Source organism: Balaenoptera musculus, chromosome 2 (assembly GCF_009873245.2).
Source record: "Balaenoptera musculus isolate JJ_BM4_2016_0621 chromosome 2, mBalMus1.pri.v3, whole genome shotgun sequence".
Classification (NCBI taxonomy): domain Eukaryota; kingdom Metazoa; phylum Chordata; class Mammalia; order Artiodactyla; family Balaenopteridae; genus Balaenoptera; species Balaenoptera musculus.
In genome coordinates, this window is record NC_045786.1 from 79,942,264 (window position 1) to 79,967,893 (window position 25,630).

The 25,630-nt window shown below is 35.2% G+C and overlaps 1 protein-coding gene across 1 annotated transcript in view; it reads left to right on the forward strand.

The window, feature by feature from the left end:
* Window positions 1-24,682, forward strand: part of WDR72 (WD repeat domain 72) — a 200,938-nt gene extending 176,256 nt beyond the window's left edge. Inside the window, exons 19-20 of the mRNA XM_036843803.1 lie at window positions 19,011-19,115; window positions 24,609-24,682. Of these exons, the coding sequence (XP_036699698.1) occupies window positions 19,011-19,115; window positions 24,609-24,664 (161 nt within the window). The 3' untranslated portion in view covers window positions 24,665-24,682. The remainder of the gene's footprint in view (window positions 1-19,010; window positions 19,116-24,608) is intronic.
* Window positions 24,683-25,630: the final 948 nt, after the last annotated feature.

The window sequence follows — 25,630 nt, forward strand, 5'->3', positions numbered from 1 at the left end:
ATAAGGTGGCCTCAGATTCAGTATAGATGCATACAGCAGACAAATCCAAATGGTCAATTACAAAGAAGTCATACAGCTTATCATATCAACCTTGGGAAATCAGTGACATTTGTTGTTTTTTTTGCTGCCCAACATTCATTGCTGCCATGAAAGCACCCCATTTTGTTCTGTGCATTTTTGCAAAGATAATAAATTCATTTGTCCTCCCGCTTCAGATGCCATAGGCATGCCTGGAGCATCTACCACTGGATCAAATCCTCTATCATTACCACAGAATGGCCAAAGAGTGGGCAAGCGCCATTCACTCAACCAATCAATTAATCTTCTGAGGCTCAGAACTTTAAGCTGAATGGGGCAAGGGCAGAAGAAGCGGGTGAAATCCATTCATTCCAGGCACGGCATTCAGTAGAGACTAATGCAGTTCTTGATGCAAAGAAATTTTGGACATTCTTTGTTCTGTCTGCTCTGGGTCTGGGTTTTCAGCCTGCCATTTTACACTATAGTGAGTATCATAGTAAACGATCAATGTTTAGTGCTTAGAACCACTGAAACCTAAGTACAGAGATTACCGCTGAAATGCAGAGACTGATCACCACTGTACAGCCAGCACCTTGTATAGGACTTGGCATTCAGTCAGCACTCATTCTATATGGCATGAATGGTATTATAATAGTAATGCTTCAATTATTCTGCAGTATTACAGCATGAACTATTCAGGTAACTCAATTCTAGCAGAAATCATTTGTAGACATTTTAATGAAAATACCCACTCTTTCAATTTTATGCTTAAAAGCTGTATATATATATTTTTAATTTTCTATTTTCTCATGTGATAATTATAATCCTTGGGAGGCTGAAGGTATAGTGAACACCAACTCATAAGTTCAGATCTAAGGCCATGTTCTCCCTCTAAAAATAATCTCTGTGACTTAACATCCCTTAACTTTTATTATTAATATCATTATGTCATAGGACTAGATTCAGAGAGTTAAATAATTCAAACTTATTCAAAGTTTTTCCTTACAAGAATAAAGTACATCTTGCCATTTGTCCAAATCTACCTTTGTATCTTTTAAGAGTGCTTTAGAGTTTTCCTCATATAAATTTTGGATATTTCTTATTTTTTTAATTATTGTAAATAAAGCCTTCTTTTTCATTATATCTTCTAACTGGTTTTGTTTGTATTTTTTAAGACGATTTATATATATATGCCATACTACTTTACTAAATTCTCTTTTTGCTCGAAATTATTTTTCCATAGATTCTTTGAGTTTTCCAGATATGTAATTGTATTTTCCATTAAAAAAAAAAAAGGTTTTCCTTCTTCCTTTCCAGTTGATGTGTCTATAATTGTTCTCATTTGGCTAACTGCATTGATGAACACTTCCAACACAATGTTAGATAGTAGTTGAAAATAGTATTGTTTTCCTTGCTTTGATGAGAAAGTCACTGGTGCTTCTACACTAAGTAGGATACTGACTTTGAGGCTGAGGCGTATCATATTAAATAAATATCCAACAACCCTATTTTACTAAGTGTGTTTACATAAATGGGTGTTAGATTTTGTCAAATGAGTTTTCTTTCCCTATTTCTGCTATGGTAATTGTCCATTTACCCTCTTGATCACTACCAATTTTTCTATAAAATTACTGATTTAATTTAGATTTTCAGATTAATTTGTTTACAGTTGAGCACCATCATCTCTTATGACTTTAACAAATTTCCTGTCTATTGATAGCTATTTCTCCTCTTTCATTTTGATTTTGTAAGTTCATGAATTTTTCCTTCTTGAACAGATTTGTTAGTGGTTTGTTGGTTTTATTGATTAGTTTTTTAAAAATAGTTTTTCGATTTCTTTCTTGGTTCTGTTTCACCGGTTTCTCGCTCATTACCTTTATTAATTCTTTCCTCTGGATTTCTTTTGGCTTACTTTATTGTTCTTTATCTACCTTTTGAGTTGAATATTTAATCCACTTTCACTTTTATTAATTAGATTTTAATGTTATAAAATGTCCTTTCATAGTTGGATTAATTATGCATTCATTTCATGGATTCTGTTATCTTTTCATTATTGTAATTTTGAAAAAGTTCTGCAATTCTGTACCATATTCTCTTTTGAACCAAGAGTTATTTAGTAATATGTTTTGAAATTTCCAGGTGGAAAGATCTTTTTGTTTTTTTGATATTCTTATTAATTTCTAGTTTTATTGTATAGTGATCAGAGAATATGGTCTGTGCTAATTCTATTCCTTGGACTATTGTAGGATTTACTTTGGAGTTTAAAATGGGGGCAACTTTCATGAATGTTTCATGTGCACTTAGAAACAAGGTATGCTATTATTGGCATTCAGAGTTTGATTTTTTGATCCACCTTATTGAGTTAGTTGTGTCAGTTTGTCCCTATCATCTATCTTCAATTGCGAGAGGTGTGTTAAAGTTGTCTATTATTAGTTTATGTTTCTCTTTGTACTTCCTGTAGTCTCTGCTTTATTAAAATGGCTGTGTTATTATGTGCCTATATACATAGTTGAAATAACTTTATTGTGAATTGTAGCTTTTAGCATCATAAAAATACTCTTCTTTGAGTTCTTATTTAACATTCTTTGATTTGCATTTTACCATATTCAGTAATACTGTGACTGCTGCTTTCTTTTTATATATTTATATCCTGTCCACCCTTTTATTTTGAATCCTTCTTAATCTCTGTTCTCAGTGTATCTCTCTTGTACAACAGAGTGTTAGATTTGACTTTGTTAGCTAATCTGATTATCTTTTCTTCTAATAAGTTAAGGCCATTAATATTTACTGATACTGTTGGTAAATTTGTGCATACACACAAATATATGAAATTGTACATATGCTTTCACTATGTGGTTTGTTTTATTTGATTTTCTTCAAAATCTCTCTTCTTCTCTCTCTGCCTTATTTTGGTGGGGAGGAGTTGGGGAGTATTTGGGAATGTTTATTTTTTTGTTCCAATGCTTACCTTTATGCTAATACTTTTATATAATACTTTTTTTTTTTGCCATTGTCGATTGGTTCTCAGCTGTGAGAAATATTGAAATAACTTTGCTATTAACATTTCAGCTTCCTCTCTCCCAGCATCTAATTTAAAATAATATTCTTTAATCCCAAGTAATACTTATAATGTAATCAGTGAGCTCATCTTGCTTTTTATGCAGTCTCCATATCCTTCCAATCCCCTCTATTTTTCATAGTTCTATCCATGCATTATCAGTGCATATAGTCATATTTCCATAACCATCACTTAGCCTCAGTCCTACATGAAAATGTACACTTAGTGCTTACCTCCTGTTCTTATGCAGATGTCTCTTCAATTATGCTGGTTATCTAAAGTGTTCTCTGGTAGATTCCTTAGGAAAATTTTATGGGAATAATAGTTGGAATAATATTCCTTAAGTTATTGCATGCCCATATCAGCTTGAAGCCTTTATAGTTAAAGAGAGTTTTGCTGGATAGAAATGCTTAGCTCAAATTTTTCTTTCCCTGAATTTTAAAAACATCTTTCTCCTACATTTTCTGGGGTGAAGTGTTGTCATCAAAATCTTACTACAATCTGATTTGCTTTCCCTTGTGCGTAACTTGACCTACTTCTTATTTGATTTCTATTTTGAACTTTGCTCAAATTTGTAATATTGCTAATGTCACTAAGTTCATATTAATACCTAAAAGAACTTGCTAAGATCTTGCCAATCACAAAGTCTCTGATCCAGTTATTTCAACTACTTTTACAGAGGAAGCAACCATGTAGAGATCTGATCAACTTTGTGATCTACTGTATGTATAGGGGCAGGGAGAGCAGCAGTAAAAAATATCTGGCTCGAATTAGATAAGTTTTTAGCTACGGCCAAAGTTGAATATAAAATAATCTTAATTTATCCTATCTTGCATTTAAAAATAAAATTTTACGATTTATGTTTATGGAACCTAATAATGAACTGAAATATATACTTTTTTTCAACTTTGTGATTAAGATGGATATGCACGTGCTTTTTTTCATGGTTTAACCTAATTTTCAAGGGAAAGAGTTGTCTTATTGTTATTATTATTTGATATGGTATTTTATGGTGCTATCTACCCTAGAAATGAGAGAGAAGGAGAGGGTCAGTAGCAAGTAAACCACTATTTCTATGTTTTAGTTTTGTACTCCATCAAATGACCACCGTCCAGTAATGTTTTTGTCTTAGGTGGAACTGAGCTAGATTAGACTTTTAATTTCAATACTGGCACATTCTTAAAACATATGTGAATAGGAACCAGTAAAAAGCCTGGCAATCAAGGATTATGCATAAGTAATGCTGAAAGATCTGTGAATGGTTTCCCTGAGTTATGAGAAACCAGTTTTACTTCTTTCCTCAGAATTACAGATGACTTTGTGTGGGATTTTTTTGGTTATAGATATCATCAAATTTATACAAACCCACATATCCCCTTAAACTATTTTTTTAAATGGGTCACTAACATTATCTTCTAGAGTTCTACAATTTTAAGTGAAGTTCAAGATTATATAACTATTTAAAATATTTCTTTTATTACGTCTGAGAAATCTTAAATATTACTATATTGATAGTAAAATTAAGTACCTTGATCTGAAGGCTAAGCATCTTATTGCCATTTATACACATTTCTAGGCAAGGACATATATAATAATAGTAATAATATAGGATTTATTTACCTATTGCTTTCTAACCACTAGTCTACAGTCTATACTTTGCATGTTTTAACTCATTTAATTGTAACAACAATCCATGCATTCAGTAGAATTATTACTATTAATCATTATTACTGTTATTACTATTTTGTAGATGAGGAAACTGAGACACAGAAAGATTAAGTAACTTGACTACAGTTACCCAGTTTGTGGATGAGCCACAATTTTATTTGAATTGGCTATTTTAATAGCATATGGATAAATTCCTGTAACAATAAGCTACTTGTCTTTCAGTTGTGAAAGCTTTTTTTTTTTTTTTAGCAGAGTCCTAAAACTAAATAGTGATTTTAAACAATGTTGAAGGAAATACTTATAAGAAACTAGCCAATTACAAAAGAAAAGCAACATATGTAATTCTCTCAACATCTAATCATACTATATCTTTCAATTAAATCATCACTCTTAGTAGAATCCCTGTATTGCCAAGTACAATCCTTGCCAAATAACCAGACACAATCATGGGCTTTAAGGATTACAAGTGACATAATAAAGGATAATGACCTAAAATTAAGCACAGCAATATAGAAAGCTACGACTGCCATGCTCTGTATAAGTCAGCAATCTATTAGATTTAATGTGAGATTAAGGAGCTGTGTAACCTGCAATTATGCTGTTTTTCATTAAGAAAAAATGTGATGATGGTGCTCTGTAAAATTCTTCCTTCTATTTACCTCTGTTTAATTGGATTGGGGACTGCTTAAACATCGTTGAGTTGGAGCTTATTAGTAGATGATCCCAGCTGTTTTTCAAAGCTTAAGGCAGCAGCCGGACAACATGATCATGTCAAAGCTCATGCAAAAGCCTTAATCCTACTTTTTTCCATCAACAAGCCACTGCAGCCCAGTGTTTAACCTTCTAAGTACTAAATATGCTTTGTCACTGCTTTGGTAGATTTGCCACTGAATTGTTATTGTTTAATGCTGTTAACTTCCCTTCTTATTTCCCTCTGCCTTTGGATACTGACCATGTTACCATTAGGAGTCTCAGCATGCAGTTGATATAAATGCAGCTGATATAAAACAAGCATAGAAATTTTGAATCATATTCAAAATATCAACTATATGTATATATACACACATAGATATCTTTATATATATGCTTTTAAAAACTCCTCTGTTTTGATTCATTAAAAGAAAAATGGCAGAGTCTGAATTCTGATGCCATAACCCACACCATTAGCCACTCTACGTCCTGCTTGTAATAAAAATACACACACACACGCACACACACACACACGTAGTAGAGAATAGTGACTTGTTCGTTCATACATTTTTCCAGTCACTTTATTCATTTGACAAATATTGAGCCCTTTTGTGTCTTTCCCTAAGCTCTACAGTAGATTTGGGAGAGCAAGCATCAAGATGGTAACCAATTAGCCCCACAATCATAACATCTCAGCCAGTCTTTGGACCTCATTGTTGAAAGTAAATAAAATAATTTGGAGTCTCTTTTTTTTTTCTAGCTACATTTTGCCTCATCCAAATATCCAGCATCTTAACCTCAGGAGTATCAGCTGTAGTTTTACCTAGATCAGCAATATCATAGTATTTAAAGAGTAAAGGTTAAATGGTCAGATTAGCTTCCCCTACAGCTACACATGCTACTTGGATGGTGATGCACTTTCTTTTCTCTTTTCCTTTGAAGGGTGAGTTGTAAAGGAAAGAGGGGGTGGCTCTCTGATTTGTCCCAGTGGCAGTAAGCAGCCAGCAGAAAAGCAGACACAGTTAATGCTCAGCTGCTCAGACCAGTCAAGCAAACTACCAAGTCCCAGCTGTGCCTCTTGATGTTTTCTGATTGCACCTACTCCTCAATCTGTGAACTGTTTTCTGGACTCAGATTCATCAAGCGCTGCTGCTTTAAAAACACATGCAGGCAGGCATCCTAGGATATGCCATTATAAGCTGCTGCCAGGGGTTCTTCTAGGAGATAAATGGAATCAGTGTGAAGTAAATTAGTGTGAACCAGTCAATCTGAGTGTCAGCCTTGAGCCACTTCCATGGATAACTAGCTGGCTGAGTGCAGGCCAGGGTCTTCTGCCATATGTGGGCTGGAATCTCTGAGACTCTGTTCCACAGGATGGGGGAACATTGGTGGGGGGGCTGTTTATTCTTGGAAGGAGGCCAATTTGATCTATGTTTTAGATTTGTCAATGAAAAGGACTTGTAAAGTATTTTTGTTTACCTCCCTACTCTGGCTGTACTGAATGTCTCTAAGTTGGACAACTCCTTTCCTGTAGGAAATATGAGAGAAATTCCCTGGAAAGAACTGCTTCCTCCCTGCTTGAGCTGCCATTTTTCAAACTCCAACTGTGCTATACTTGGTCTGAGCCTCCTAAAATCTTTAGGGTTTTAAAACAAAGTAATAACCATAATTTGGCAAAATGAGTTTAATACAAATCTCCTCTCCCTATTTGTTTTTTGAGGAATAAATCTGTGTGATCTTTAATTCATGAAGAAAGGGAGATTCTATGCAAAGCCTGATGATTGTGGTTCCCTGTAGATACCCAGCATGGAAAATCAAATTTTGGCCATCAGAGGAGGTGGGGGAGCCCCTCGATAGCCAATAGAATGAGAAAACCTTTTAAATAACTTAAATGTTCCATGGAAAGAATTTAGAGAAGAAAAAGCATATGAACGAATAGAGCAGTAAGAATTATTTAATATGATTAACTGGTAAGTGAAAATGGTTCTATTATGTAAAAATCATGTTTCCATAATTCAGTATTCCTTTAGAGATCATAGTCTGTTCTTACATTAAGATCACAAGAATTCATTTTATCTAGTTAAATTATGACAAATCTTTATTTCTTTTTCCCTTTATTACATTAATAAAAAATTTTTATCACCTCCTTCTCTGTAGAATGAAATATCAATGAGATGGTTAAACATGGAATAAAAATGTGTAAAATAGAATGAGAATAATTTTAGACCTCATATTTGGGGGAAATTTTTAAGAGCATTTACACCCCCACCTCGAGGGAAGCATTTTGTCTTTCATAAGAGTCAAAAAAATCTATCTTGGAATAGAAACTTGGGCAAAACAATAATTGCTTCAATATTCAAAAAATAAGTTTATTTTCTATTTCTGGTCGCCTTTTCTAAACTCATGAGTCTGGAAGGTAGCTTTTGCGTGCTTTATGTGAAGGTATCACTATCATGGAGTCCGTGGAGACACATTTTATATATAAGAAACGTTTCGGTATATAGAGTGTATATAGTCTGTGGATGCTAGATGGCATGAATCATAGCAAAGATCAAACCAAATGCTTTAAAAATTGAGTGACCCTTTCCTTGAACTAATGAAACAAAAATGGGATGTCCTGTGAGAACAAAATTTGTTTTATGCCTGTATGTTGAGTTCAGAGAAATGAAGTCCCTAGGGGAAATTTAACTTTATGATTTATGAGGGTAAGGAAAAGAAAGTGGAAATCAGTGCATTTTCTGTTGTCCGGATAGGTATAGTATTTTGCAATGTATAACTCTTATTTTACGAAGTTCTTTGAGAGGAATGGAAGTGGGTGTTGTATAAATGATGCTATATGGCCTAGAGATCTTGCTCAACATGGTCCACCAACATCTATATGACCTCATCAATGCTGAGAAAGTTGACTTCCTAACCATGGCCATCCGTAAGTAAGCTGCCCCATGAGCATTAGATTCACCATGTTTGAGGAACACGCATACTATCTATGAATTTCCAACTGTATGAGACAAGTTAAGAATGACAGAAACGGACACACAGGGTCAGCCCTATGCTTCTTCTAGCCCAGTCTTCTGGTTGCAGCTCTAGAGGTTCCATTGTGGAGAAGCAAAGTTGTCCTCATGACATCAGCCTCAAAATTTCAAGATGTGTCTGAAATATCTTGCTTCCCTATGAATGTAGCCCAGCGAGGCAGTCAGAATGGGATAAGAAGAATAACACAGGCCAGTGAAGTGCTAGGAAACACAGAAGAAGGGGCAAAATCTATGTTAACTGTGGGCTGTTGAAGACTAAATGGAAAAGATGGCATTTGAGCTGAATTTTTAATAAGGGGGAGATTTGGGCAAGCAGAGAACTAGAGATTGGGGTGAGAGAGGATATCTCAAGATGGGGATCTTCACAAAGGTACCAATGTAGAAAATAAATGGCACATCCCGGGGACAATGGGTAGTCTTGTCCAGCTGTAGTGTATGGTATCAGAGTCTAAAACTCTCACAGCATCCATTGAGAAGCCTCTAAACGTGAGTTGAGACTGTATCCTGAAAGGCCTTGAAATCCATGGCTCCAGAATCCCCCACTGCTGACTGAATAGAGGTGATTGCAGAATTTTCTACACAGAAGCTACATGATTAGACCTTGGCTTTAGGGCTGTGACTTTTCTCAGTTTAAAGAATTACTGCAGGGAGAGATACTTTTATCAGGCCATAAAAACAGAGGTGTGATGGAAAGTAGGGTGACAGTACAATCTTCTTGAAGGGTTGGAGGAACTAGAGGTGAGAAAACTGTGGTGGTAGATAGATAGAGCTTCTTGGCAATTTTATAAATATCAGTCACTTTCTTCTTCACTTTTACTTCCATGCTAGAGTCTGGGTCTTCCTAATTTCTTTTTGAGATATTCTGATATTATATAAATTCTCCTCCCCTCAACTTGCCCCCAGACCTTTGGTTGGCCTCTTAAATTCCATTGTCTCCTGTATTGGTTATAGTCCCTGGAGACATATGCAGGGTTTCAGGTGCAGAGGCAGGGTTTACTTGTTGGTTTTCTTGTGGTTGGTTTATTGTGTTGATCTTTCCCTTCCTAAAATGCCAGGCTTCTGTTAACCATTTGCTTACATTTTTATATTGGCCTATTGTCCTTAGTCATAGCAAACGATAGCTCAGTCATGTTCTTGTTACATATACTTTGGATCATATTTTCTTTCAATGTTTCCCAGAATTTACTATTCTGAAATGTGTACACAGCATGTATTCCCACTGATTCAGCCTTACAATTGTTTTCTATAGTTAATCTAATCAACTGAATTTTTAATTCAGTTCCTGAACGTGAAATAGTTAACATTTCACGTTCAGGAACCCTTAGTTTCGTCTATAGTCCTGGAGATTCTACCACGTATTCTTCCAAATAATTTGAAACAATTTATTAAGAGAAGTATTATACATTAATCCAGGACATTGTTTTATACTGTCTTATCTAGAAATATCTGCTTGTCTCTCACCTTTTGTTTCCTATATCTTAGTTCTCTAATTATAACATCTCTTTTGTATCGAACCTAGTTTTCCGAAAGTCTCATTAGATTATGGTTGCTTGTTTCCCTTTATCCACTGCATGTTTGCTCTTTAAAACTTTACTTTCTATAGGTGTGTTTCCTTTATCCTTTATTTATAGATGGTAATGGCTTGTCTAGTATCAAAATGAGACTCTCTACTACTTATCAAGTTTATTTCTATATTTTGGGCAACCATCTCTTAGAGATACTAGTACAAATACTGTGTTACACAGTGACACAGCCTGAGGATTTGAAAAGGCAACTTTCCATTATTTATCCCCCAGAAAAATTAATATTTTTAAATGAATGACTACAATTTATATGCATGACCATAAGAGGCAATCAATGCCAACAGATCACCTATGCTTTCTATGGCTGGTGTGAGTGCATGTGTGAGAGAGTGATGCTTGCTACTGATTACATTATAAATACAGTGGTAAAGCACATTATTATCATCCAAGCATGACTTCCATTCAATTTCAATAATTTCTCAAGATATCAATTTCAATAATTTCTCAAGATATCACTAAGATGCCATTTTGATGTCATTCAAATAAAAATAAATCACATTCAGAGTACCCAAGCCTAATGATACAAAATATGATAACGTAGACCTTTTCTTCCTTGCATCCTTCTTAAGGTTGACAAAGAATTAGAAAGTGAAGGCATAGTTTAGATAATTTGATTTCCTTATTTTCCATTTCCTACCCAGGAGATGAAAGAGCTCTGACACTTGACTAACCATCTGAGACAAGCATTTTCCCCTGAGATAGAGATGGCTATCAGCTGGGGATTTGAGACTGCCTGCCAAGCATTCTCCCCACACTGATGGTGTCGTTTTAGGTTCGGCCTATGGAAAGGTTGCTACTCTTACAAATTCCAGTGGTAGTGCCATTTGACGGTTTCTTCTTCCACTGATTCTAGAGGAAAATGTTTTTGGCATTTTTCCTTATGGATAACTGTAGACTTTGCTCTGGTTTAAATTGCCCTATGCTGTGAATCCTTATCTTAAGCTCACACATAAATCATGTTTATCTCTAGTCTTAAATGCTAGCATGATGCTCTATTGATTGAAGGGTCTCTTTTGTTTTCCTGAACTTCTTCTAAATTTTCAAATGGAAGCTGGGAAGTTTACTACAAATTCCTCTTAGAATTCTCCCTTTACTGACTGTTCTTCAGTTTATCAATACGTGGGAATCTATTTGTTTTCTTCTTTGGAATCTATTCCTGCTTTCAACTTCTTGAACTTCTGAACAGTAAAATTAATTCATTTCTGTGTTTACCATAGATTCAGTCCTTATGAGAAAAGTCATATGAGTTTTACAAAATCTAAACTGCCTGAAGAGTGTGAGAGTTAATTTCTATACTTTCTTAGAACTCATTCATCACCTATACTTCCTTTCAGTGATGAAGGTGTCCTTTCAGATAAGATGTTCCTGAGTCCCCCTGTCCTGAATAATTATCTCTGTGGTTTAATGTGAAAAGCTGGAATTGAGCTTGCTGATCTGACCAGCTTATTTCTTGCATCTAGAAAATCTCTTCTTTACCAAAATATAGATAAATACAAAAATAATAATAAGGAATATTTCCCTGGATTACTTCCACTCTGAATTTACTTAATATTGACCAGGGACCAAAGCTGTGGAAATTATTTTGATTTGACGATTAAAAAATAAAAATTAAAAAAAGGTGCTTGCTCATCTGCTTACCACTTCTCTCCTTGGAACGCTGCTTGCCAAGGAGCTGGTACTCTAAAGGAGCACATGAAGAAATCCAGGCAAACCTCTCATAGGTAACTCTGAGAATTGCCTTTTGGGGATGGTGGAGGAAGAAATGCAGCAGAAAAAAAGGAAAGTTGCTTTTCCCTGTTATTTCCTTTTCTAGTTCTCAGATTACACATTTCCTTTTTCATATTCTCCCCATCCTACATCCAATATGTCTCTACAGTCTGTTTCAGTCTGAGAGTTTAAATAATTTGATTAGAGTTGGTTTTCATGCCAGGCTTGAGTAAGACAAAGTACTTCATGGGCTTCAGTTTTACATATAAAAGGAATAGAAAGAGTTGGGGTTCTACTGATTCTCCCTGTAAGAGATTTGACATGAGGAAAATACTATTCCATAGGAATACCACATCTCTCTATAACACTGTCCATTCATTCAGCAAACAATAATTGAGAACCTCTTCATGTCTGGGGTCCTGAAACCAAGATGGGGCCAGTCTTCAGAGGAGTCTAATGCCAATTCAGCCCAAACCAACCCAGATCTAACTTCCAGGCCATGGCTTGTCCACTGCAGGTTTGCTTCTTGCAATTACTTCATGGACCCAATTAATTTAGTTTAGGATGATTCATCTTGTACTGAAGTTCATATTTGCCAAATTGATCAATGAAGAGAGGGATTGTTTAAAGAAATTAATAGCATAAATATGATTCTAAGAAGGGTAAGGTATAACTTATTTTTTTTTAATTTGGTTTTAAAGATTTTTTTACACCATTGGTAAATATCTGATGGATGTTTCTATGCCAAGGAGTCACTTTGTTTGTTCTCAGGAGTAGCCATACTGCAGCCTCAGTCCTTTCTTGGTCATCTTTCGATAGGCCTGCCTCACCCTGGCATTGCAACTACCAAAGAAGCTCTCTGAAGCTGCCCTGATTTCCTCTGTCCCTCAGTCAGATGGAGATTACTACTTGTAGGAAAATATCAATCTTAATTGAGAAAGGGCCTCAAAAGCCTTCATTATTTCCAAGGTTACTGTAGTAGCCACTTATCCTCTTAGTATCCTGTTCAGTGATATACTCAGTGGTTGGCTGGTCTTGGATTCTTAACTGGCAGGAAGATGTCAAGGAAGTTGTCCAGTCCAGTTCTCTCATTTTATTAATAAAAGCACCCGAGTCCAGGAAAGTGAAATGACATGCTCAAGGTCACACTATTAGGAACAGAAGTGGAATTAAAAAACAGATCTTCTATTAACTGAGCTCTTTTCTAGTACAACATGCCTCCCCCACCCCCACCCCTGGGGAACTAAGAAGTTCATCTCTGTAATGAAGTTGTTAGTATTCACCTTTGTTTCAATTAATACATATATTTGGGTAATAAAAAATGAGGAATTTTATCTTCCCCAAAATAAGGCAGATAGGATCTCCTTCTTTATGTAGTCTGCCTGTTGGCATTAGTAATAGATTGTGGAGGTGTTTGGGTATATTTAAGCTATAAACCCTATGCCTGACCTTAAGATTTCTCCCTTAAACTTCAAGTGAAATTAATCATTGGTTTTTTTAATTCTTAGAAATTCTTGTTAGCCGCTTTACTCAGTCATTTCATAAATAGTCCAAGTATCTGCCTTGTGTCTTACATTAGGCTAGAGATGTATTTGCTTATTTACCAGCCTTACCAAAGCAACCCATTGCTCAAACATCCTGGATAACAGGAATATTTTTATATCTTAGAGGAATAAAACATTATTTAAAAAGATGCAGTAATCAATTAATACTTCTTTCTCATTCACATTTATCTTCCCCCAGATTAGACATTTAGCTGTTGTGTCACTGTAGAAGTTAGCTACAAATTTTTTTCCCTTAGATAGTAAAGAATTTGATCCTCTGCATAAGTATATTATATATCACAAAATATTTAAATAAAATAATAATTCCAATTCTATATATCTAGTTAGGATACCAAAATAATAGTTACTCTTCACAACATTTGGAAAATTTATTTCTTTACCAACTGAAAAAACCTCATGCTTAAAGCAATTCACACTAGAAAATGTCAGCCAGAAAATAATATTCTGTGTCAGATTACAATTTCAGAAAGATAGTAAAACACATAAGTCTAATCTTAACTCATCTTGCTGAACTTGTCCATAAAAGTTATTTCTTAGTTATAAAGCAGCATTAGCTATTTTATTTAATTCTAGGCATTCCTATATGATATTTTTTTCCAGTTTCCAGTCCACACTGAACACAAAGTAAGCCTGAAGTCTGATGCAGGATGTAGCTATTGCTATTCAAATGTAATCAGGAGGTCCCATCACTTGATTATCTCAGTAGATACTCTTTAAGTAGGGGTAATATGTACATAGCTCTTTAGCTGGATATGTTTTTCTGATAAGACATCTGTCCAGAGAGAACCACTTTGTAAACTGAATTTGTGGTCTGTTCAAATGACATCCTCTTTGTTTACAACCTTAGTGTTATCACTTAAAGTCTTTTCCCTGATTATGCCTCCTCCTAATTTAAAACATATTGCAGTTTTTCGTGATCTGTCAGGATTGCGTTAGTATTTAATTCTATTGTACTTGAACTTACTGTAGTTTTTCTTCCTTCTAAACCTGTAGAAAGATTTTTTTAGTTGATTCATAGTGATGCCTTATTGAGAAGAGACCTAAATTATCAGCCAAAGAAGTGATCAACTCTTGTACACCATATTGAGCTAGTAGATTTGAACTCAGGTCTTTGACTTCTTTTCCACTGCTCATTCCTCAGATCTGAGTGGACTTTTAATCTTTCATGACCTCTGTAACATGCACATTATTTTTATGCCTTTGAATAAGATGCAATTAAGATTTTTGTCTGAGTTTTATCTGCTAATACAGTGGTTTATTCTATTCAATTGACCAGCATGTCAAACTGTTATACCTTTTTATGAATGATTTTCCTATCAATATCTCCAGTGCTTCCTAAAACTCCATACATATGCTGGATGGGATCTATTTTTTAATCATTTATAAGTCATCATATTGAAAACATTGTTTGGACTGCAAATTTTATTCACACTGAGAATGATATGGATTTTTACATAAGGGCTCTATATACACTACAGTACCGGCCTAGCTTGGTAGAATCAGCTGCTGTTTGTGGAGATGGATGGAGATTTTTCCCAGTGGTCATTCTCTCACTGGGAGTGGGGAGGATGTTTCTTAAAGTTGTTTGTTGCCTTGGCCTAGCCACCTTCAAAATTTACTGAAAATTTGCATTTCCACAAATGATGAGAAAAGGCAGGAAGGAGTTTTTAGACATTAACTGAAAACAAAATAGAGAATAGAGAGAGGTAAAGGAGCATAACCACTGCTGACCCTGTCACCACATTTTTTTTCAGTAAATTCTTCTATAGGGTCTTTGTCATACAATTTTCTGTGCTTCCTCATTATATGTTCTTAAGTGTAATTTAAAAACTGATTTTGTATTGTCTACAGTTGAACCATTTATTTCTTTAGGAATTTCTTTAACACTAATTAAGCACACCATAGTCAAAAACATCTTTACAAAGTACGTGGACTTCTCCCTCTATCTAGCTTCCAAAGATATTACAAAGATATTTAGAACACTGACCTTCTAGTTGTCAATATTTTGAGGTATGTGATGAATAAATGGAACAGCCTTACATCTTTCAGTGGTAGAACTGTCAAGAAGTGTTCGTCTCTTTTGCCCCTCGCCCCCCAAATGCAGACTATTTCAGAATGCATTACAGAGGAAATAAACAGTTGATTTTAAGTTAAGGATGAGCCTAGCAACCATTTGCACTGTATTGACGTCAAAAGTACCTCTCTGCCAAGCTCTAAAATGCATCTTCAAAAACTACTGAAAATATCCAAGAACTTTAGTGATGAGCTACAAATGGACTTTAGTATTGATAAATAAAAGTCAATATGTATAGTGAAAGGACAGCTTACTGTGATAAATGGGCCCAACATCAGTAAAGATCAAATTATTGACTATCTACGGCAAGGAAAAACCTGTCTATAGCTAACTTCTACAGGTGAGAAGAATTAGCCACAACAGCAATTCAAGAAAAGCTCAAAGAGACATGTAAGGAGAATTCATTAAAAATACATACAAAAGTAGGCAGTAACAGTCTATTAAATATATCTGTGACCACAGGTTAATGTATTTCTTTGGCCAGGCCTGGGTTCACACCTTTTTCTTTTGCCTTGAATGAGCTCCCTTTGGGCTACCCATATTCCCTCTCAAGGTGATTTAATTTAAATTTCACTTCCCAACAAACCCTATTGCAGGGGAATTACCTCTGCATTCCTAAAAACCATGTCATTCTTGGAATATTGTCTCTAATGCTCCTACTAGTTACTTTTTATTATACCTCAACTAGATCACAAGTTGTATGCGGGCACATTAAAAGTGCTTCATTTTTTTTGTCCCTCACATGGTCTAGCACAGAGCTCTACCCATAATAATGACTAGATCAATATTTCTTGATTTCATCAGTTTTGAAATGATTCATTTACAGAAGCCTAGGCCACACATCATGTCAGAGTTTACTGATGAAACATCACAAGAAACACCCAAAAGAATAAGTGCAAAGATTGGCCTATCAAAAAAAAAAAAAAAAAAAAAAGGGGAATGGCAGTAATTAACCTCTCCAATGTCTGTTGTTCCCAATTGACAGAATGTAGGAATTTCTTCCACAGTGGATTTAATTGGATACTCTATAAGCTACCCAGTAAAAAAAATGGCAAATCTTGTACCATCTAAAATTTGGAAGCTAAAGTGTAATTAAGCAAAATATCGGAAGAACAACTCTTTCTACTCTCCTACCCCCACACAAAGCACACCCTCCAAAATCAGAGGTGGAGACAAAAATAGCTGCATGGTACCTTATACTGTGAGTTTAATAAAGATCATGCAGTTAAAACTATATCTAACTTTCCAGTTTTCTTGAAAGATTTGGTATGTCAGTTTATCCTGGGACCACTTTATTGCCAGTAAACATGGTTACAAGCGTTGACTTTGTTGTTCTAATACCATGCTCTCTTCAGCTCTTTGAGGCCCCTGTGTCTAGAAGAGCCTTTTGGAGGAATGAATAGATAAGTGAATAGATGCAAGTTTTAGATGAAAGAATAGTGTATGGGATCACAAGTGTGATGCAGTTGCCCAAGTAAACACAGATGCTACTTCATTCGTTGTTAGTAATAGATTTAGTTGTATGGTTAATTCCCTATTATAAATACCAATGTAAGTATCTCAGAAAATTAACAAGATATATAGAGAAAAAAAAACATTAAAGCAGGCCAGAAAATTTTGACCAATGTAATAGTACTCTGCAACTTTGATGCATTTAATTATTCCACTTAAACTTTTCACAAAAATCTGTGGATTCAAAAATAATCTGTAAGTATGATCTAAACTGAGGAAAACTAAATTAAAGGCAGTGACACCAAAACAACTACTTAGGCCATACATACTACTTAGGTGTCTCCTCCCAAGTCATGCACTAACCCACACCACCATTTTGTAAATATGCATCTTTTATCTCAAGTGGGCCTAAACAAGAAACCGAGCAGATCAGGTTGAGGATAACTCAAAGCACGTATCCTCTTGGTTCAGGAGGACATCCAGCATGGCACTTCTGCTTCATTCATTTGTTCATCCATTCACCCATTGCACAGATCCTTCAAGAATACTTTCCATAGCCCAGGGCATACAGAGGTAAATAAAACAGACATGGTACCTACTTCCGTGTTTTTTTTTTCAGAAAACTCAAATGCATAAAATGAAACATTTGGTATATTTATTCAAAATCAGAATGTTGTATATTTTTTCTCATATTTTGTTCCCATACAAAAAGTTTTAGAAAAGCAGTGAATTCAAACGCTACGCTTGCCCTTCCAAAGAAAAGAGCAGCACTATCTGTGTTCTGAGAGGGTGGGTGAAACTGGCAAGAATATTTGGACCAGAATCATATGACAAGTCACCTTTAAATGTGTATATGTGGGCCTCAGGTTATGGTCACCACTGTTATGCACAGTCCATGAAAACAAGACAAGGAGTCTGGGAGGTGTGAGCTCTCCTAAGACTGCTTTGGACCTCAGGCGGCCCTCCTTTGTATCACTTATCGAATGTGTGAAGCAACACAAGCTTTAGCCTCTGCATTTGCTCCCTTATCTCCTAAGGGAGGCTTACGAACAGCGGCCAGGCCCACTCCCCTGGGCCAACAAACACATTATTTCTTATAAATATCTATGTTAAATATATATATAAACATATTATGACTTATAAATCTATATTTTCTCTATTGCATTTATGGCTTGTAAATAATATGTTGTGTGTGTTATGAAGACCTGAGAAGACAGTGGTACTTTTCACCGAAGCAATTTGTGATAGACAAAATTCCATTTTGTTTGGCTTCAGACAAGTAAGTATGACATAATTTATATTATTGAAGGCTTGCTTTGTTTTGTTATTCAGAGTGTCTTCATGAAGACCATGTCTACTCTTCCTGACAAATGATTCCTTGAACAAATACAATAGGGAAATATGTTACTTGTGGAGAGAATTTAGACAAAGTAGTACAACTTGTGGAAAAATGTGGAAACTTAAGTCTGTGTTTCTCTAACAGAGCTAGTAGTTGTAATGTGTTTATAGGAAATTTTAGATTCCTACGCTGGCTTCTGTTTCTGTTCATAATTCCTACTCAGAAAATATATCATGACAGTTGTGTGAAGACCTACCATTCAAAACACCAGCCCTCCTTATTATCATTTGCAACGTATTCATCCTATCTTTTTAAATTTATTTTTATAGGGCTTTTTATTTGTGTTTGGAACAATAGTTTTTAATTTGATGAAAGAGAACCAAAATGCATAAAAAGTGTTCATCCACTGTGATTTGTGTGACAAAAGGAACCATTGCAACAGCATAGAGCTGGTCTAATTGAACAGCCTGATGTTCTTCCTTCTGTGTCCTGTTGCTGTTAATTGACTGTATTGTTTTAGATTTATGCATTAAAAATACGATTTCTACTTCGAAGGGATCACTTTGTTACTTTGTAGCTTTTAAGCTGATGCCATGAACTTATTTTTCTTCTAAGATAAAGTCTCATCTATAGATTTTTCAACTAATTACATGTCTGCCAATACATACTTAGAGGATACATTTTATTTCAATTTATTATTTGTGTTTACATAGTGTGTCCCTGGAAATATCTGTGGAAATAAAAGGAAATGTTTAATGGTGTTTATTACTACTTTTTCATCGCTCTCTTTCTCTTTCTTTGCTCTCTCTCTCTTTTTTTAATAGCTCCAGTCAGTCCGGTCAAGCATGACAGCAACTCAAACTCGGCAAACTTCCAAGACACCGAGGACATGCCTGACAGATGTGTCTTGGAAGAGTCTGAGAATCCAGGTGAAAGCCATTTAAAAATAGTCAAGTATAAATGATAAATTTGACACAGCTTTGGGGTCCTTGGAAGAGAGTGGGGGGAGAGGACATTGTAATGCTGTTTTCTCTTAGCAGCTGCACTGTCAAATTAATGGTCACCTCCAGGGGTCACAGTGTGGAGCTGTTATCTTTTCCTCTTTCATCAAGAATTCAGCTGGAGGAAGTACAAAGGCTTTATGACTGAGAAGGGAAGCTGACACTATTAGTTCATTATCAATTTTAGGCTAAACTGGTTAATAGGGGCAGAGATTGGAAACTGGAAAAATGGCAACATTTTAAATATTTCAAATAATGGGATCAAGTGGAAATGGAGAATTAGGGAGAAAAGAGAAACAAATCGTCATCATTACTATCTGTTTACCTCTCTAAATACAAACAGAACTCTAACTGGGTTGAGAGGATTTTAGCATAACAATAATGAACGAATGGACAGTGTCAACTGTTTAGAACAAAACAAAATAGTAACCCTTCCTCACTCAATAACATTTACCCTATGTCCAAGTTACTAATGTTTGTATTCTCTTTGTGGGAAGAACAGACAAATGTGCTGGAAGGATATGTCCAGGAACGCTTAAGCATGAATTTTTGTTTTTGTTTTGTTTTGAAGCATGCCTCGTCTTAACAACTAATTAATTAAGAGAAAAAAAATCTTGTGAGAGTTGAATGACAATTCCTGGTTCACTACAAAGCCATAAGGTGCTAGAAGATGCCTTATTACCATGAGCGAAAGAGTTAACTATCTTCCCCCACTGAACGTTTTTTCTTTCCTGTTTTCTCTGGCCGCTGTGTACTCTCTACCCTCTCTCATCTTTGTGTGCTGATCGTTGTATCAGATTTTTGATTCATCCTCTCTGTGGCCTGTCAGCTTAGTTAAGAGATTTCCAAATCTTGTAGCCTTCGCTGACAGGGGGCAGCTGCAAACAGTCCCCTGATCCTTCCCCGAGGAGAGCTACTGAGATTTAATTTTCAGTGAAAGGTGCAGCCTGCAATCTATGTCAGGTCCCCTAAGTCATCTCGGAACCCTGATAGGCCCAGTGGCAATGGCTTGTATTTCAGTCCCCTCCACTACACCAAGATTCCTCAAAAGAAGATCTGCTGCTGGGTGTCTGTTCTCAACCACACTTCTGCTTCAGCATCCATGGAACTGAGCAATGGCATCTTTAGCAATGACAGAAATTTTTCATTAGCACATTAGCCCCACCCCCTGCCATAATATCCAAACGACTAATGTAGATGTGTCCCACGTGAAAAGGGAGCGGGTAGTGGTAGCATCAGATTTCTATTAAAATTATTTTTAAATTACATTTAGTTCTGACTAAAATTTTGTCTAATTTTTACTAGGTTTTTAAACTGTTTTAAAAACAGTTTAAAAACCCAGTTTTTAAACTAGGTTTCTATCAATCATTTAACAGGCAGTTAAATCCACGAGGCAAGTTTTTAACCGAGGTGTTCATTGCTTTTGGCAAAAATAGATCAGCTTTATACTGTTTCAAAAGTAGAATAAATTTCAGTCATCCCTCAATATGAGTGGAATTGTAGTGAGATTCAAACATAGCATAGTCTATCTGATTGATATAAACAAAAGGATATATCAAAAAAGAAAGATCAATTAGAAAATATAGGTGCTGATAAAGAATCTTAACTTAAAAAGTGAGTACCATTCTATACATTGGACATCATTAAACTGGTAATAAAGAATGAATTACTCTGGCTTTTTCCTCTGTCCATTCCTGCATTTTAAGACATCTTGCCTTATAGGCCTAGAAACCTCTGGAGAGTTCACTACTGGTCTCACTGCCTTCCACTGAGAATTTGTGGCTTGGTTGTCATGGAGACATCGTATTTCTCCAAGAATTGCTCATATTGATCCGTGGCCAGGCGTAAATGGCCAAGCGAGTGTGAGGAATAAAGGGGGCTGGGCAGTCCTATAAAATGACCAGGGCTTGTGGGTTGGAAATAAGCTCATAGCAAACACTTAGGTAAAAAGAAAGAAGCAGTTTTATTTTGTTTCAAGATTTCTTTCTGCACTTTGGGCCATTGTCTTCCTTCTCTATGAACTGAAAGAAACTTGTTAGTCACTTGTCATGTCAGATCTTCAGTGCTTGTCCTGACACAGCTGTCAGCCTTCCAGCTCTGTGCAGTTCAGGGACACACAACAAAGAGGCAGTGACATGAATTATTTATTGCTCCTTGTGTGGATAAAATTCTGTGATAAGAAATTAAGACACTTCTGACAGAGGTGCTTGTTTAGTAAGAAAGATTTTGATGAGAGAGAGCAGTTCCTTGAAGTCTGAGCATTTGAGAGGCAAAATTCTTAACACTGAGCATGAAGGAAGATTTGTGAAATTGGTGGCATGGTGGGACTTCCTTGTACTGTGAAAATATGACTGTCCACTTCTCAGCATCCAAAAATTAACTTCAAAATATCAAGTCATTCAAATGTAGGGGCTCCAAAACTATAAACATTACTTTGGTTGTTTAGTTACCTCTATTTACCATGTACAGGTGGTGTTTCTCTGGAAAGCATGTTTAACTGCCTTTGTTAGAAGAAAAAAACGAAATTTGGGATTTTTAAATGGTAAACTTTGAGATGTTCTCAAACCAATAGAGCTGCTTCAGTAGCTAAGTTTATAATTTCATTAGTATAGTCATTATTTCTTGTATGGAAAGGAGTGTATTTAAATCTGAATGAATTATTCTTACCATTTTCACCTGGAATATTATCACTCATTTAAAATTCTTTTTAACGTTTTCATGTACATGCAAAATCCCCTAGTTACAAAGTTGAATGTGGTCAGTCTTTTGGCTTTAATGGATATTGACCTTACATGGTTTTATCTATGCAATTCTAAATGACTAATATATTTATTACATCATTTTAAATGAATAGCCCAGTTGTTCAAACAGCATCTGGAAAATGAAAACAAAAAAAAATCATTTTCCTATTCAAGCACAGTTCAAGAATATTGCCTCACATATTCTTCTCTCCAAGGAAAGATTTCTTGGCAAATTCTCTAAACATCATATTACTTTAGCTCATATAGCTTTATATTGCTCATATCAACTAACTTGCATTTGCGGAGAGTAAGAAAACTTGAAGTGCAGAAAAACTAAAACAATTTTTTAAAAGATGAAGTTGAAATTTTTAAAATGTTGATAGAGCATTTAAAAATATCAGTAATAAAATCAAACTTTTAGAATTTCTATAAAACAGTAAGGTTGACCTTGCAAATTGACTGTCTTTGAATAAAATGGGTTTTGAACTCAGTATGTAGATTGTTTATTTTTTCATTGACATCACTGCTTCTCCAGCACTGAATTGACTAGGATGACCCATTTGTAAATGGCCTGGAGTGTGCATATAGGTCACAATTTAGATACCTGGTGGAGTGGTCATTCACCCAGTCTCTAAAGCGCTCTACCTTATTCATCATGTGATCTCTTTATTGGTTCAAGCTGTATACCCAGGTGAGTGCCTGCAGTCCATTAAGGTTGGCAAAGCACCTTTAGACCAGAGCATTCTTGTTACTCTTGAGCCAGCTAGTGAACCTGGAGGTCTTGTCTGATCGGTTAAGGCCTCCCTCAGCAGTGTCTTTTCTTTGGAATAATTCATTAGCAAAGAGTTTTGACTCACAGGTGAATCCCAGATTGAAGTTTCTGGCTTAGACTCTGTGAAGTCTACTGGCTTCTTCACCAGCATTTATACATTCCCGGAACCTGTGGGAATAACTTCAATGTCTAGTAATAGAAGCACTGAGACAACATGTGAACTTGCAGCTCCCTTTTTTGACTTTTTAGGACCATTAGGCTTTCTTTGTTTGGCTCTTTAAGGCCTGGTTGCTTTTGAATCTGAAAGATGTTATCACAAAAATAGTTCAGTTTAGTCTTTCGATGGTTAACTTCTTATTAACTGTTTCATGCACAGTGATTATAGCTCAATCCCCAATCTCCAGAATATTAAAAAAGTGTTCCTTGCCCCTCATCCTTGTACTCATGATGATAAAAAATTTAGTGTGACATTCACAAATTTTATCCAAGTGTTAATGAGAAACCTTGAGCTTTTATCACCTTATTGGCTTGGAAAATTAAGAATTTTACTTCCTAGTGCACGAGGGATAGTGAAAATAGTAGTGACAAGAGAGAGCTTGGAAGTACAAAAAAAAAAAGGATTCAGATAAGCATTTTTATGTCATTCTGAAGTAGTTTATAATCAGTACGCATCTGCCATTAACAGAACACTTTAGTGGTTTTTATATAGCACGTTATGTGTGTAGATCCACATACATCATTGTTAAATCAATATTGCATTTGCATGAATCTGACGAACAAAACTAGATTTCTTACAGTTTCCTAGGGGATACTACATTGTGAAAAGCCAAGGTTTTTTTTGGTTTTTGTTTTTTTTGGTACTATTCTGGCTCATGAATCACCAGCAAAAATCAGGTAACAGAAAGTAGGACAGATTCAGGAGTGCAGTGTTGGAGATGGCCGATGATGATGCGTGAAGCAGGAAAAACGTAGAATGTGCGAGCAGCACATCAATCATAGCCATCGAGAATACACTTCTTATGGTGAGTGGTAAAAAAAAAAGTTCCAGAAGAAGTAAGAACAATTTCAGTAGTAAAAACATGTAAGCTCCGTCTTCTAGTTGTGTTTAACAATATCAGTATTGTAAATAATTTACCCAAAGGGAAAATTTTAAGCATTAATCTAATGACCTTTAAAGGACATACAATTCTAGGCATATATATGTAATACATATATAATACAATTCTGAATATTGGTTAGCTAATGTAAATAATCAGCTTTTTGAGTTTTTGCCAGTAGGAGTGGGAGTTACTATGATTGGTCACATCATTAATATAAATGTGTTTAGAAGTAGCTTACTGAGGCACAAAGCTCCAATTATTCAAATTAATTTAATCAAGTGATCTTTTAGCCTGCAATAATCATCCAAGTAGTCTGAGAAGTACGTGCGTTTTTTTTTTATTCCATAGCTCAAACCATATTTCAGCTGACACTTATAACATTTGGTCCTAAAACTGCAGTTGTGAGTTTCTCTAAGAACAATTCAGCTGCTTGAAATTTATGGAAATTTACTAATTTCAAACTCGATTCATCTTGTTGACAACTTTTTACCTTTCTCGGTGATTAAAAAAGACCTATACCAATAAGATGTGCAATTAAAATACATTTACCTGAGGCCTGGTTTATAAGAATTTCTTTATTGTCTTAACATTTTATTTCATATAGAAAAAGAAATGTAGAAATTATAGGTAATTCCTTTCTTTCTTTCTTCCTTCTTCCATTTCTTCCCTTATTTCTTTCCTCATTTCCTCCCTCCTTTCATCCTCCCCTCTCTCCCACCCTTCCTCTCTCCTTCCTTCCTCCTTCCCTTTCTTCTCTCTTATTTCTTTATTTCACCGTATAACCCAAGATAATCTGTTTTCTTTCCAGGTGAACGAAGGCATCATTTATGGATAGCAAAGGTGTGCTCCTGCAAGCTGTGCTAAATGGAATCTCATCTGTAGAACTGGATTTGGACAAATTAAGAAACCCCAAACATGCCAGTTGTTTATCATTGTGTATAAGCTATGTTGTTATTAGTCTAGTTATTAGTTTGTAGTAAATTTGCTGATACTTTGGCCAGAGTCATTACTGATGGAAAATATTCAAATTCATCTAATTTTAGAAAATCATTGTCTAAATCATTCAATGCCTCTTACTTTTGTTTGACTATTTCCAACAAGGAGTGCCAGCCCACAGACACAAATTTAATACCATTTTAGATTTTCTTCCATTTTTCAGTTCCTGAATTATATAACCCTATTGCTTTTAAACAATGTAACAAACAATGCTTTTAAATTTCATGTTGCTTAAATGTATTTGATCTAAAACTTTACCAAATTTGTTTGATTTGTTAGGTTAGGATATTTTGTCTTAGTAGATGCTTTAATTCAGATCAATCACTCTATGGTAAATCTCATCCTTAAGCATGAAATGTCAACAAATAGCCAATTCCATTTAGTCATCAATTAGCCCAAATAAGTGATACACAGTATAATAGGGACCAATCTTGTGCAGTCAAGTTAATTTAGACTTCTAATGACATAGAGGCTAATGTCTTTAGCTAAAGGTTGATCTTGTTGGCCATATACATGTAAACTAGGGGAGGGGAATCTACTGATAGCACATCACAATTGATCCTTAATAAGTATAAACTCTTGTAGTTCTATTCCCAGAAAGAAGCTTGACTAGCAGGAATTCTTAAACTAAAATATGGGAAGCAATATAAATAAGAACAGACATAAAGTGCTCATCTATTAAGGCCTTTAGTGATCTGATTTATTTGCTGTGATTTATATTGTATAATTCCTGAATTTATAGAAAATCATCAAGAATATTATTAGTGTGCATATGAATACAAATATTGACTAATCCATAGAAAAATGGAAATAAAGTGTTAAATATATGATATA